The sequence below is a fragment of the Argiope bruennichi genome, chromosome X1 (assembly GCF_947563725.1).
Source record: "Argiope bruennichi chromosome X1, qqArgBrue1.1, whole genome shotgun sequence".
Lineage (NCBI taxonomy): Eukaryota > Metazoa > Arthropoda > Arachnida > Araneae > Araneidae > Argiope > Argiope bruennichi.
The window spans coordinates 103,794,435-103,808,123 of NC_079162.1; the positions used below are offsets into that span (position 1 = coordinate 103,794,435).

At 28.9% G+C, this 13,689-nt stretch overlaps 1 protein-coding gene across 1 annotated transcript in view; it reads left to right on the forward strand.

Annotated features, from left to right (window-relative positions):
- The window catches only part of LOC129958141 (N-acetylgalactosamine kinase-like), a 44,429-nt gene that overhangs the window by 371 nt on the left and 30,369 nt on the right, over nt 1–13,689 (forward strand). Inside the window, exons 2-3 of the mRNA XM_056070359.1 lie at nt 3,678–4,169; nt 9,752–9,861. Coding sequence (XP_055926334.1) covers nt 3,685–4,169; nt 9,752–9,861 — 595 coding nt within the window. The 5' untranslated portion in view covers nt 3,678–3,684. The remainder of the gene's footprint in view (nt 1–3,677; nt 4,170–9,751; nt 9,862–13,689) is intronic.

Below are 13,689 nucleotides of genomic sequence, written 5' to 3' on the forward strand. Positions count from 1 at the left end.
GATTTTGGACATTAACATAAATATATTTGTCAGATTAATCATTTTTGAACTCTTTTGCATTTTTTATAATATTTCAAATCCATCCCTCTCACTGTATGTGTGTGTATGTTTCATTTGAGATTTCATGTAATTTTAAAGACTTATTCTGAATGTTGTAACAAGTTGATAATATTGCATGCCAGTTAAAAGATTTCACTCTATATCTCGTGTTTGTTATTTTTTTGTTAAAAATGGAAATATTCTGCTCTTACTTATCTGCAAATGAAACATGAAATGACTCCAAACCAAACTCGTTTACGTAGTTGTATCAAGGCTGATTGCTTTTATACTATGGTTTTAGATTCATTGAATGCTAGTCTTCTGAACTGTTTATTAGTTATGAATCTGGAGGGCGATTGTTTTATTCTGTCAGTTTAATTAGTGTCGGATTAATGAAAATATGGGATAATTATATATTGTAATTGATAATAAATTGCATGATATCTTATAATATGATAACGATTTATTTTTATATAGTTGCTCTTGCACAGTCTGTTAAATTGAATCAGGTTTATTAATTCTATTTAACAGAATGAAATTCATATGCAAAAATTATAGTTACTGTGAAAACTGGTTTTGCTGTGAACACTCATTCATCAAATAGGCAACTGCCTAAAAGCCTGCAATTTTTTTGTTTTAGAGAGAGTGAGGAGGAAGGCTTAATATATGTTTTTATATAGTTATTACATATTTTTAGGGTAATTATATATATATATATATATATATATATATATATATATATATTTGTTTTTCGTTTGAATTACACAAGGGCAGTGGTTTTGAACTTAATCAAATTCAAACTGGACGTTATTTAAATTTCAAGGAATGTAGGATTTTTTTTTTTTTCTTATTTTCAAATTCACTTACAGTTCAGTGTGATCTTTTTTAGTTAAACTAGGAGTTAGTGGGCCAGAGTGACTTTGCATAAGAATATTTAGATTGTGTTTAAAACATTTTATGATTTTTTTCCTGTCATTTTATTTAAAATTGCTTTTAGATTTAATTTTTTTATTTAGAAGATACTTCAATAAATTGTATTATGGGTGGGTTGCAATTGCATGTTTTGTTATTTCAGATTTGAAATTGTTTGGGACTTAAAAATTGCTGATATAGAGATTAAATTAAAATCTATGTAATTATTTGATTTTGAAAGTTAAGAAAATGAGAATAGGGTTGAAACTTGAATTACCTAAATGATCCTATTGTACTACTTTTGTGTATAGATATCCATTTTTTTCATTTTGAATTTTGCTAAAATGTTTGTGATTTTCTTAATTTGTATATGATAAAAAAAAATTTGAGTAATATTTCTTTGATCCACTTCGATTTTATATTATTGTCGATTATTTTTATAGGCAGGTTAAATTTAAAATTTTATGAGCCTTCGTTATCTTTTAGGTGAAACATACTCTCCGCCTGTTACTATTTTCTTATTTTATCAAACCAGTCTCATCCTTTAAAAATATATTTAAATCATAATCATATTCTATGGTTCAATGTCCACATATCTAGTAACCTTCATCTGGGGATATGCATTCAGAGTTATTACCAGAAAGTTTTCATGGTATTGAAATTCATGATAAAAATTCTTTCCATACTCCATCTTGCAATGTGACAAAATGCATTGTTTTGCTTCATCCATTTCAAAATTTCTTAAAGTCCAATACTCCTAATTTTATTTTAATGCATTTTTTACTTCTCGTGCACATGTGTGCAGTGATTACATTCCTATATGTGTGGATGGTTTTAAGACCAAGTTTCACTTTATTTGTGCTTTTCCTTTTGGCAATATCATTATTAATCACAAATTACTTGTATTTACTTCAGTTTTTATCATGAGGATTATGGCTACATATCTTGTTTTACATTTTGCAAACAGTACGTTTAAAAGGGCAATAATTTATGTTGATTCTTTGAGTTCCCTTCAAGCCATTATTGGTAAGTCATATAATTATGCCTATATTTTTGATATTAGAAATTTACTTAATGATCTTTTCTTAAATGATTTTGAATTTTTTTTATGGAATCCTTCGAATGCAAATATCCAAGGGAATAAACAGCGGATGTTGGTACAGAATCAGCAAACAACTTATACTAACAAACCATTGCTTATGCTGATGTGTGACCTTGTGTTTATTAATGGCTTTTTCAAAATTAGCTGAGCCAGTGGAACCTTGAAACCAAAAACAAACTATGCTCTGTCAAACTTTTTATTGAACCTTGATCTTTCTCTCAAAATTGCCAATGCAATGTTATTCTGAGCTTTCTAGAAAAACTATGTGTGTGTGTGTGTGATTTTAATTCAATGTCTATGTTTGGATTTGTTGTGTTTTAAATATTTTCGTTCAGTTGTTTGTTGCTTCCCATTTTCAATTGGACATAAATTGCATTTTAATATTTATTTAAAGGAGACTGGTTTTATCAAGAAAATTTGATGCATTGATTTCTTCCTCTAATCTTTGTTTTAAATTTTTAATTGATTTTTTTAAAAATCTGGTTATTAAACTTTTTTACATTTACTTAGTTTCTATGACGTTGTTTTAAGGCTTTCATCAAGTTTTGTTGCAGCTTATCCTGAGAATAATTCTTGGGTTAGGATAACATCACTGTCTTTTAATATTTGATTTTCTTAATTATTTTGATTATCTATGAAACTTGCTTTGGGTTAAGCTTCATTTTAAGCTGAATCAGTAAATTATATGCTTTCTGAAGACTGTTTTTATATCATTCTTTGTGCCTCCTCTATCATGATCTGGGTAGAAGAACAACAAAATATGATGGGGAATCTTGAAAATAAAATTAAGGAATGTAATAGAAATTTGCAGATTACTCATTTAAGATGTTAGTCAAATGAAAAAAAAATCTAGATAATTTAAAACTCTTTATTTTTTTCTTCTTTTTTTGGCATGCCAAAATCTTGCATATATTTATAGTCCATTTTAGAAACTGAATATAATAGGATTAAGATTTATCGCGCTATAATTTAATAATTGTTTTTGAGACATCATACCTTTCTTGACTTTCAATTTAGTGCATTTTCCTTACCATCTTAAATTAATTTAAATCCTAATTAATTTCCTAATTTTTGACTTAATTTAGCCCATGTTAACTTTATTTGAAAATGTTCTATTATTTCCTAATCCAATTCCCACTTTTTTATTTAAATATTTCTAACACATGCTTAACAAAATTGCTGAGTCAGTAGGAAGAAAGGGATAAAAATCCTTAACACATGCACATCCTTTTAAAAAAGTTACTTAAGATTTCCTTGCATAAATCAACATGTGGTAAAGAAATCCCTATCAGAATCTCATAGTAAAATCATTGAAGGGACAAATTTATCCCTCTTTGCATTTGTGTTACAATGTAAACTGGTGCATAGTCTTTTCGATCATCCCTTGTACATAATATGCCTCCTATGTAAAATAAATTGAAGTTAATTGCAAAAGTTTCTGCATATATATATTTATATATATAAGGGATTGAAAAATCATTCAAACTAATAATTGAATACTTAGTATTAATTTTTAAAAAAATTGAAGATATGTTTATGTAGTTTTTATGCAATTTGAAAGTGTGCAACTATTTTGAGAATTTTTTTTTTCATCGTTTTAATTTTTATTATTGTCGTTTTTCAGATTAATCATGGATTATCCTCCAGTTATTCCCATGACTGATGCAGAGCAAAATGCTACTTATTCTGAGATAGCAAAACAATTTGAAAACTGTTTTGGAACTATGCCAAGTTTTTTTGCTAGAGTTCCAGGTAGGGTGAACCTAATTGGTGAGCATATTGATTATTGTGGATTTGCTGTTTTACCCATGGCAATTGAACAGGACATAATAGTAGCTGTTAAAATCAATGATAAAAAATTGCTGAATCTTGCTAATTTTGATTCTAAGAAGTATAAAAATTTTTCAACCTCAACTGGTGATATAAAGATTGATATAAGCTCACCTCAATGGTATCATTATTTCTTATGTGGATATAAAGGTATTCTAGAGAAATGTAAAATTGATGACACTGGCATGAATGTTTTGGTGACAGGAAATGTGCCACCTTCTGCTGGTCTTTCTAGTTCCAGTGCTTTAGTATGTGCTAGTGCATTGGCTACTACATTTGCCCATAGGTAATTTTTTATATAATTATTTTAATTTTATTTTATGTGAGATGAAATTAAAAGCTTTTTTGAAAATGTCAAAATTTGTATTCACAAAGTGCGATTTTCATACAACAAGAAGTTAATAACTTCAGTTTGTAGTTTATATCGTTTTGAAATAATATCAGAGTTTAATTACAAAAATAAGTAAAGAGATGGAAAATTATGAGCTTAATTTGCATAACTTGACGGCATTATTTTATAATAGCCGCTTTTGGCAATCAGCCGGTTCGCCAATATTAATGATCGTTAAAATTTTAATAATTAAATATTTTATGTAATTCCTACTTTAACAGCTTCTTCATCAAAATATTTTAAAACTTCAAATTTTGATAGTCATATAATTCATTCATAATATTATAAAGGTCTTCAGTCATAACGTAATATGTATCTCTCAAATTTTCTGTTAGCTCCCGTAGAATTTATGCTTTAAATTAAAGTGGAAATGATTGATCTGCAATTAATATAATAATATTTTTTACTGAAACAAAGCATTTTTTTTAATAATATGATTGCAGAAAACAGAGTCGCTGAGCATTTAAACCTTATGGGCACTAAAGAATATCTTTCTTAATTTATGTAATTTCTCAAGAATTTGTCAACGAAATTTTCTCACATACATCATGAGCAGATCGATTAATTAACAATGTTTAATTTTAAATGCATCCAACTCTAAGAAAATAAACAGAATCGTTTAAAATAATCGGCCGAAAGCAGGTTAAAAAAACTACTTAACAAACGATGTACTTAAAACTATAAGCATATATAAAAAATATATGTAATTAACATAAATACAGTTTAATTACAAAAGCATACAACTAACCTAAAAATAATTTAAACCAACTCCGCATTGTTGAAAATAGTTGTCAACAATCAGAACTCAATGCGCATGTGTGAATTTTCAACGCCAGCTATGGCAACGCCAATGCGTGAATTTTTCTACGCCAGTTGGGGTAACGCTATGGAGATTAGAAATTTTTAATTTCCTTTATTCTATTTTATTTTAATTCAAAAGTACTTCAGAATGAATCTGAAAGATCGATTAATTCATAATGTTTAATTTTAAATGCATCAAACACTAAGAAAATAAACAGAATCGTTTGAATTAATCGGCCCAAAATATGTTAAGCCTATCCTCATTAACGTGGAAAAAAAAGTGAAGCATTACTCATTTGGCGGTGAGGAATTAAAAAGTTAATTGATAATTAAAATTCAAATTAAAAATTCAAAAAAGGGACCCCAGGTGCACATCCCCGACCTCCAAGGTATGCATGTGCCAAATTTGGTGGCTGTAGGTCGAACGATCTGGTCTGTAGAGCTCCAACACACACACACACACACACACACGCACACACACACTGAGCTTTATATAAGTACTTGCCGCCTTTGGCGACGAGCCGGTTAGCCAATCATAATGTTCGTTAAAATTTTAATAATTAAATATTTTATTTAACTCCTATTTTAATAGCTTCTTCATCAAAATATTTTAAAGCTTCAAATTTTTATAGTCATATAATTCATTCATAATATTATAAAGGCCTTCAGCCATAACGTAATATGTATCTCTAATTTTCTGTTATCTCCCGTAAAATTTATGCTTTAAATTAAAGTGGAAATGGTTAAATTGCAATTAATATAAGAACATTTTTTACTTAAACGAAGCATTTTTTTAAAAATATGAGTACTGAAAACAGAATCACTGAGTATTTAAACCTTATGGGCACTAAAGAATAATCTATCTTAATTTATGTAATATCTCAAGTTTTCTACAAAATTTTCTCAGATTCATCATGAACAGATCAATTAATTAACAATGTTTAGTTTTAAATGCATGAAACTATAAGAAAATAAACAGAATCGTTTGAAATAATCAGTCAGAAACATGTTAAGCCTTCAAAACCAAGTCCGTATCCGTTGAAAATAGAGTTGTCAACAATCAGAACACAATGCGCATGCGTGAATTTTCAACACCTATTATGGTAACGCAAATGCGCCAATCTTAATGCTCGTTAAAATTTTAATAATTAAATATTTAATTTAATTCCTACTTTAATTAACTTCTTCATTAAAATATTTCAAAACTTCAAATTTTGATAGTCATATAATTCACACATAATATTTATTATAGAGGCATCAGTCATAACGTAATATGTATCTCTCTTATTTTCTATTAGCTCCCGTAGAATTTATGCTTTAAATTAAAGTGGAAATGATTAATCTGCAATTAATATAATAATATTTTTTACTGAAACAAAGCATTTTTATATGATTACTGAAAACAGAGTCACTGGCATTTAAACCTTATGGGCACTAAAGAATATTTTTCTTAATTTATGTAATTTCTCAAGAATTTGTCAACAAAATTTTCTTGCATACATCATGAGCAGATCGATTAATTAACAATGTTTGATTTTAAATACATCAAACACTAAGAAAATAAGAATAAGAATCGTTTGAAATAATCGGTCGAAAATATGTTAAGCCTATCCTTGTTAGCGCGGGGAAAAAAAACCCGGAAGCCTTACTCATTTGGATGTGGGGAAATTAATATTTTTTTGGTGGGAAGTTAGTTTTTAATTAATAATTAAAATTCTAATTAAAAATTCAAAAAAATGGACCCCAGGTGCATATTCCCGACCTCCAAGTTATGCATGTGCCAAATTTGGTAGCTGTAGGTTGAACGATCTGTTCTGTAGAGCGCCCACACACACACATTGAGCTTTATATAAGTATAGATAGATTTTTATTAATCACTTATTCAGGTATTTTTTTTAAACAATCTAAATTAGATGATTTTTTTTTTCTATCTGGGAGATGTTTTGGGATTTTTTTGTGTTTATAGGTTCATAGAATAATTAAATACTTTTAGTTGCCAAATCGTATTTGCTTTAAATTGCTGCATCTATGAATATTTTAAGAATGTAATAATTTGAGATATGTATGATTCATAGACAATAAATTTTGATGAAATAAATTACAGTGAAGAAATTATACAATGAGTAGTGTAACCATTTTAGATGTCACTACTTGAATCCAATGAAGAGAACTTTTTTCAGTAACTTTTCATTGCTATATGGGTTGATAGAATATTTTAAGTAGAATCAAGTGATTTAGTGAAGGCATAAAATGTTTAGCTGTCTTTTGACTATTGTAAGTTATTTTAAGTAGAAAAATATAAAAAGTTACAAATAATAAAAGACAGAGCCCCCTCTCCTCATTTGAATAAAGGAAGGGGGGGGGCAGTGTCTGTAAAAATCTGAATAGATTAAAAAAAAGGGGGGGGGATTAAATTTGTTTCATTCTTTAATGATAAGAGTTTCAAAATGCACTATAAATACAACTAATTGTGTATTAAAATAATAACTAATTAAGTTTACTGCAGGATTACCTCCCCTTTGCATTTGAACTCAGTGTATAAATTTTGCTCATTTTTATATATTTCAAAATGTTTCTATCTTGACTAATACTTTTTTCAACAATTTTTCTGATTTCAGTTTTAATAACCTGCTGAGATTAAGTTGTTGCCTAAACTAAATAGCACTGCAAAATTTAACTTCTGTCACATGACATTCTTTTTATGATTAAAGTAATTGCTGTTGAGAAGCAATGGTTTGAGATTTCTCCAAGCTCCAAAAGTGATTTTTAGTCTTACCAAAATCACTTCATTTTCTTTATTTTTATTATTAGAGTCTCAATATATTCTATTTCATATGTTTAAATAATATTAGATGGAAATGTAGGAAATTGTTCTTCCAATTAAGGACAAATCAGGTTTTTGTTTTATAAAATTATGCTATTTAATTAATTTATTAAACTATCGAAATTATTTCTGTGGAATATCTGAAAAATATTTGTGACATTTTATGCTTTATGCATTCCCTTGAAGCTCAGATATAGGAAATATATATTTGAATAAATAAGAAGTGGATATTTACAGTAAGAAAATGTGTTTCATTTCACCATTGTTGATATGTCTTTAAACTAACTGGTTACAACTTAAGCTTGTAAGTTGAGTCTTATTTTTGAGTTAAAAATTGTTTAAAATTATCTCTAATTAAACAGATTCTCAGAGCTTATATTGAGTTTTCATAAAATATAAGTAGCAATTTAAAATGCTTTAATAGAAAACCATAAGCTAATTTTCCCGTGGCTCTAAGTATTCTCATGATTTTAACAATAACTTTATTATAAAGCCAATTAAAATTTAGAAAAAATATCCATAAAATTATCGGTATTAATTTATGATTTTCTGTAGTTTTCCTTTATTGTATCTTTAATAAGATTAATTCGTTTATAATTAAATTAGCAAAATAAGTAAATTATTAGGATAACAAAATAAGGAAACTGATTTACATACTCTTGTAATGTTACTTTTTATTTTTAATTTTCAGCAAATTCATAAGTTAACAAATTTTTATTCCTACAATATTAGTTGAAATTTTCAAATTCACAAAAACAAATAATTAAGTCATAGAAATTATAGTTTTGGAATTCTTTTATTTGTACTAATATTTCGCCCTCCAGTAGAAGGGGGAAAAGTCACTATAGAAACAAATCAAATCATTCTGTTTTTTCTTTTATATTAGTGCCATTAAATAAAAAGATAAAACTTCTCTGTTAAATTAAAAAGATAAAAATAAAGCAGTATTTATAATGATTGAAGACTGCATTTTAATGTCAAAGAAAGCGTTAATTTTCTTTGATACTTTAAACTTTAAATGCTGGTTATTACCCTTATGCGATATACAGAATTTTACATTTTAAAATATTGTGAGGACAAAATTGAAGCCGTAATGCCTGTTGTAAAGTGAATGAATATTGAAAATGTTGATAAATCAATTCACAATATGTTTATGGTAGCATGATTGCTGATGAAAAAATAAATAAATAAGTTCGTGTTTTTAACTTGTAATTATATGCCCCTTTTGTTTTTGTTTGTATTATTGAAAGTACTGTCTTTTATTCTGCAACATTGAATAAAAACTTTTTTTTTAATTAAAAAGTAAAATATTTAAGTATATATTTATCACTGTTCACCCCCCCCCCCCCCATTCAACTAAAGTATAATGTGCAGATTTGCAACAGGCTGCTTTTTAGCCGTAAAACAATACTTGAAACAAAATACGATTTTTAAAACATCCCCCCCCCATCCGTAATTTATTCAAAAAATAAATTCTAAAAAAATCAAACCGTTTTTTTAATCAAGCATTTTATTGCTGATTATACTTAAATGGGCAAATTTGTAATGGACAATATTTTAAGCAATATTTAATGATAATAATATGATATATGATAATAATTTAAGCAATCTTTAGCCTATAAGTACAAACTATAGTTTTGCCCTTTATTTATGTGGATTTCGGTTATTATGCGCTACATTTCTCTATATTTAATTTTTATGCATAATTATAATGAAAATTCTAAAGGAGAAAACGCGATACCAATCTTGTTTTCTCTTAAAAGGCTAAAGATCAATCAGCTTTCAATTAATCAAATAGCTGAATTCGTGTAATGTATGATACGTTGATTATTATTATTATTATTTATTTCAGGATATCTTTGACAAAATGGCAGCTGGCGTCAATTTGTGCAGAGTCTGAGCGTTACATAGGAACACAAGGTGGTGGCATGGATCAGGCAATTGGTTTCTTAGCCGAATCTGGTAATATTCATTCCTATTTAACCCATATTAAAAGAAAGCAAATGTTATTTATATTAAATCTGAAGTTTTTAGAATAGGTATTCTAAAATTTCACTTTTAGTAGATGTTACGACTATATGGATACCTGAATCTTAAAAATATTATGGTTTCCAAAAGTTTGCGAATTTAAAACTGATGATAATTCAAAAAGTATATAATGAGAGAAAACAAGCTTCAAAAACTTGATGCTAATATTTATTTTATCACGGGTGACTTAAGAAACATAAGAAAATGTTATTCCTAATCATAATATTTCCATTTTGTGATATCAACAGGAACATAAAATGCCTCAAATTCGCACATATAAATTAAATATATTGAAATTTAGTCAGTAATGATTAGGATCATTCCTAACGGCAATGCAGATCTGAAAACGTTGTCTCATGTTATTTATAATATAGTCAATGAGTTTTATAAGTAGCAATATTCATTGATCACGTAAAGCAGTTCTAAGCCCGCGTAGTCTTTGAGGACCAGCAAATTGTCTCCAGAAAGCAACCCACAAACGCTGAATGGAATTGTCGAAAGAGCATGCTAGCCAATCAATTTATTCTATAGGTTTGTTAAAAAGTTGCAGTACGAGGGGACAAAGAGCAAATTTCATCATCTTGCAGAAGAAAGATATCACCATTTTACCAGCATACATGCGAACAATTGGATCCCGTATGTTGGCTCTGTATCTTTGAGCACAGAGAGTTCCATAGGACAGCAGATACAAATTTGTGCGCACATCTAAAGATGCTTTTCCACAAACAAGAATATTAACCTCCTGCATAGGTTTCTCTTTCTTATGTACCAAATGGAAGATACCGAGTGTTTGCTTCTCTCCAACAAATAACAACAAATCGAGTATAAACAAATCGGGAATCACTCTGAACTAAACAGACCTTTCCCGATTTTCAGTTCAGTTAATATGACTGTTCAGCTCTCAAAAGCTCTCGTCTGTTACAGGAGGTATGCGGAACATACAATACCGGTCGCCTAGTTTACAGGTCTCCTTCATACAGTCCTCTGTTTGTTGTTTCGGCCGATACTATTCTTCCTATAGCAAAAATAAGCTTGGATTTAATGTGAGATGGAGTTGCGGTCCTTTTGCGACATATTCTAAATTCGGAATTCTAATTCTGAATAATTATCTGAAAAAGTGGTAACTCTTGGCCTACCTTCATTAGGTCTTCTAGCTAGTAGTCAAAAACTCGTTCCAGAATCGGAAAGCCATGAAACAGTCGAAATATAACCTCCTAGTTGTGTCAAATTGTCATTGATTTGCTTCTTGTCTGCATATGGCACTATAATGCAATTTTGCTGGTAAATTTTGCATCGAATTCATATTTACATTTTTGCTGTCTCGAAATTGTTTAATAAATCACCATTCGTTGAATAGCAATTTCCTCTTAAACAACTGATTTTAAGCTGCTTCGTGTAAATATGGTGAGTTAACACACAAGAAAATTTGCACTTTCCAACCTAGCCATGTCGCATCTTATTTGTTGTTGCATGTATAAAATCCAAATACAAAAATTTTGTTATGTTTCTACCTCAAGTCAACATTTTCAGAAAAGCCCCGAAATGAGCTATTAATTTGTTAATTTTTAGAAATATTGAAAAAGATTTTTATTCTTAATCTTATATGAGTTGAGTTATTTTTTTGGTAATGATAGTTTTTTTTTCAATTTATTATTATTATTATTATTATGTTTTTGTCAAAACCGAAAAAACATGGTTTACAATAGAAGACGTTGCGCTTCTGCAGTGTTGCAGGGACGAATATTAAATTTTTAAATATATATATATATTTAAAATTAATTTTTGAAGAAACGTTTCAATAAAGACAATGCATTATTATAAAATGGAAAACATCCTATATTTAGAAAATACGCATATTGACGTATATGTGAATGTAAAAAGGTGCTTACTTTTTTTTTTTTTTTTTTTGTCTGAGGTGCTTAAAACTGTTTAATTTTTACAGTAATTTCCCCTGTTATCACATTTTCATAAAATTGATGGTGATGGTAATTACACAAGAAGGCAGGTTTGTAGAGATTGAAAAACGGATTAACTGCGTTAATTAACATAATTAATTAATTTATATCTCGGGAATTTTCCCATTACGGAAATTGAGATTTTTCAATCATTCGACCTGTCATGTATTTTTATGTATGTGTATCAAATGTAGTTCCAAAATTCGCAGTAGTTCTTGAGTTCCTTAATTTTGTTTGCTTAAAACTCAGCCTGAAAAGAGACAACACATTCATTGTGTGTGTATAAAGTTCATTGTGTGTGTGTGTGTGTGTGTGTGTGTGTGTGTGTGTGTGTGTGTGTTGACGCTCTACAGGCCAGACCGTTCGACCTACAGCTACCAAATTTGACACATATACCTTGGAGGTCGAGAATGTGAACCTGGGGTCCCTTTTTTGAATTTTTAATTAGAATTTTAATTATTAATTAAAAACTAACTTTCGCGTCAAAAAAATCTTTTCATTTTCCCACGCTAAAGAGGATAGACTTAATAAACTTTCGTCCGCTTATTTCAAACGATTCTGTTTATTTTCTTAATGTTTGATGCATTTAAAATTAAGCAATTAATCGATCTTTCGGATTCATTCTGACGTACTTTTGAATTAAAATAAAACAGAATAAAGGAAATTAAAAATTTCTAATCTGCATAGCGTTACCCCAACTGGCGTAGAAAAATTCACGCATTTGCGTTACCATAACTGGAGTTAAAAATTCACGCATGCGCATTGTGTTCTGATTGTTGACAACTAATTTCAATGGATGCGGACTTGATTTAAATTATTTTTAGGTTAGTTGTATGCTTTTGTAATTAAATTGTATTTATGTTAGTTATATAGTACATCGTTTTTTTTTCAACCTATTTTTGACCGATTACTTTAAACGATTCTGTTTATTTTCTTAGTGTTTGTTGCATTTAAAATTAAACATTGTTAATTTATCGATCTACTCATGGGGAATCTGAGAAAATTTTGTTGACAAATTCTTGAGATATTAAATAAATTAAGAAAGTTATTCTTTAGTGCCCATGTGCCTATAAGGTTTAAACTCTCAGTGACTCTTTTTTTCAGTAATCATATTATAAAAAAATGCTTTGTTTCAGTAAAAAATATTTATATTAATTCTAGATTAATAATTTCCACTTTAATTTAAAGCATAAATTCTACGGGAGCTAACAGTAAATAAGAGAGATGCGTATTACATTATGACTGAAGGCCTTTATAATATTATCACGTAGTTACTTTAGTATGGAACTCAAAGACACACACAAGAAATAGAGCTAAACTAGTTTATTAATTGAACTCAGAACACAGTGACTGACAAATCTTTTGCTTTTATACTAGCAGGGAAAGTTCCAGAATACTTTTCTGGAGACAGTAAGAAAAGTCCAGAACACTTGTCTGGTAAACTAAAGAAATGTCCAGTAACTTCTGGAACATGAAATAAACAGAAACATAAAATCAAGGAATTAAATATTTACATATACTATGAATCGCATTGTCTCTAGCGGGATTCGAACCCTCGGTCTCTTGATTATGAGACCAGTGCCATGACCATTCGGCCATGGAGATTCGGCTGTCTTTCATCAATGCTGCATTACTCCCTCCTTAGAAGAACAGCGTCTCGATGTTAGGACATTTCATTGTGTGGCTCTAGTTTTTGATCTAGTCACAGGGCCAGTATAAGTTGTCGTGTCTTCACGGGAAGTAGTCTTTTGAGAAATTTCTCTTTCCGGAACCTCCATAATTTTATAAGAATGTTGGTCGTCTTGTT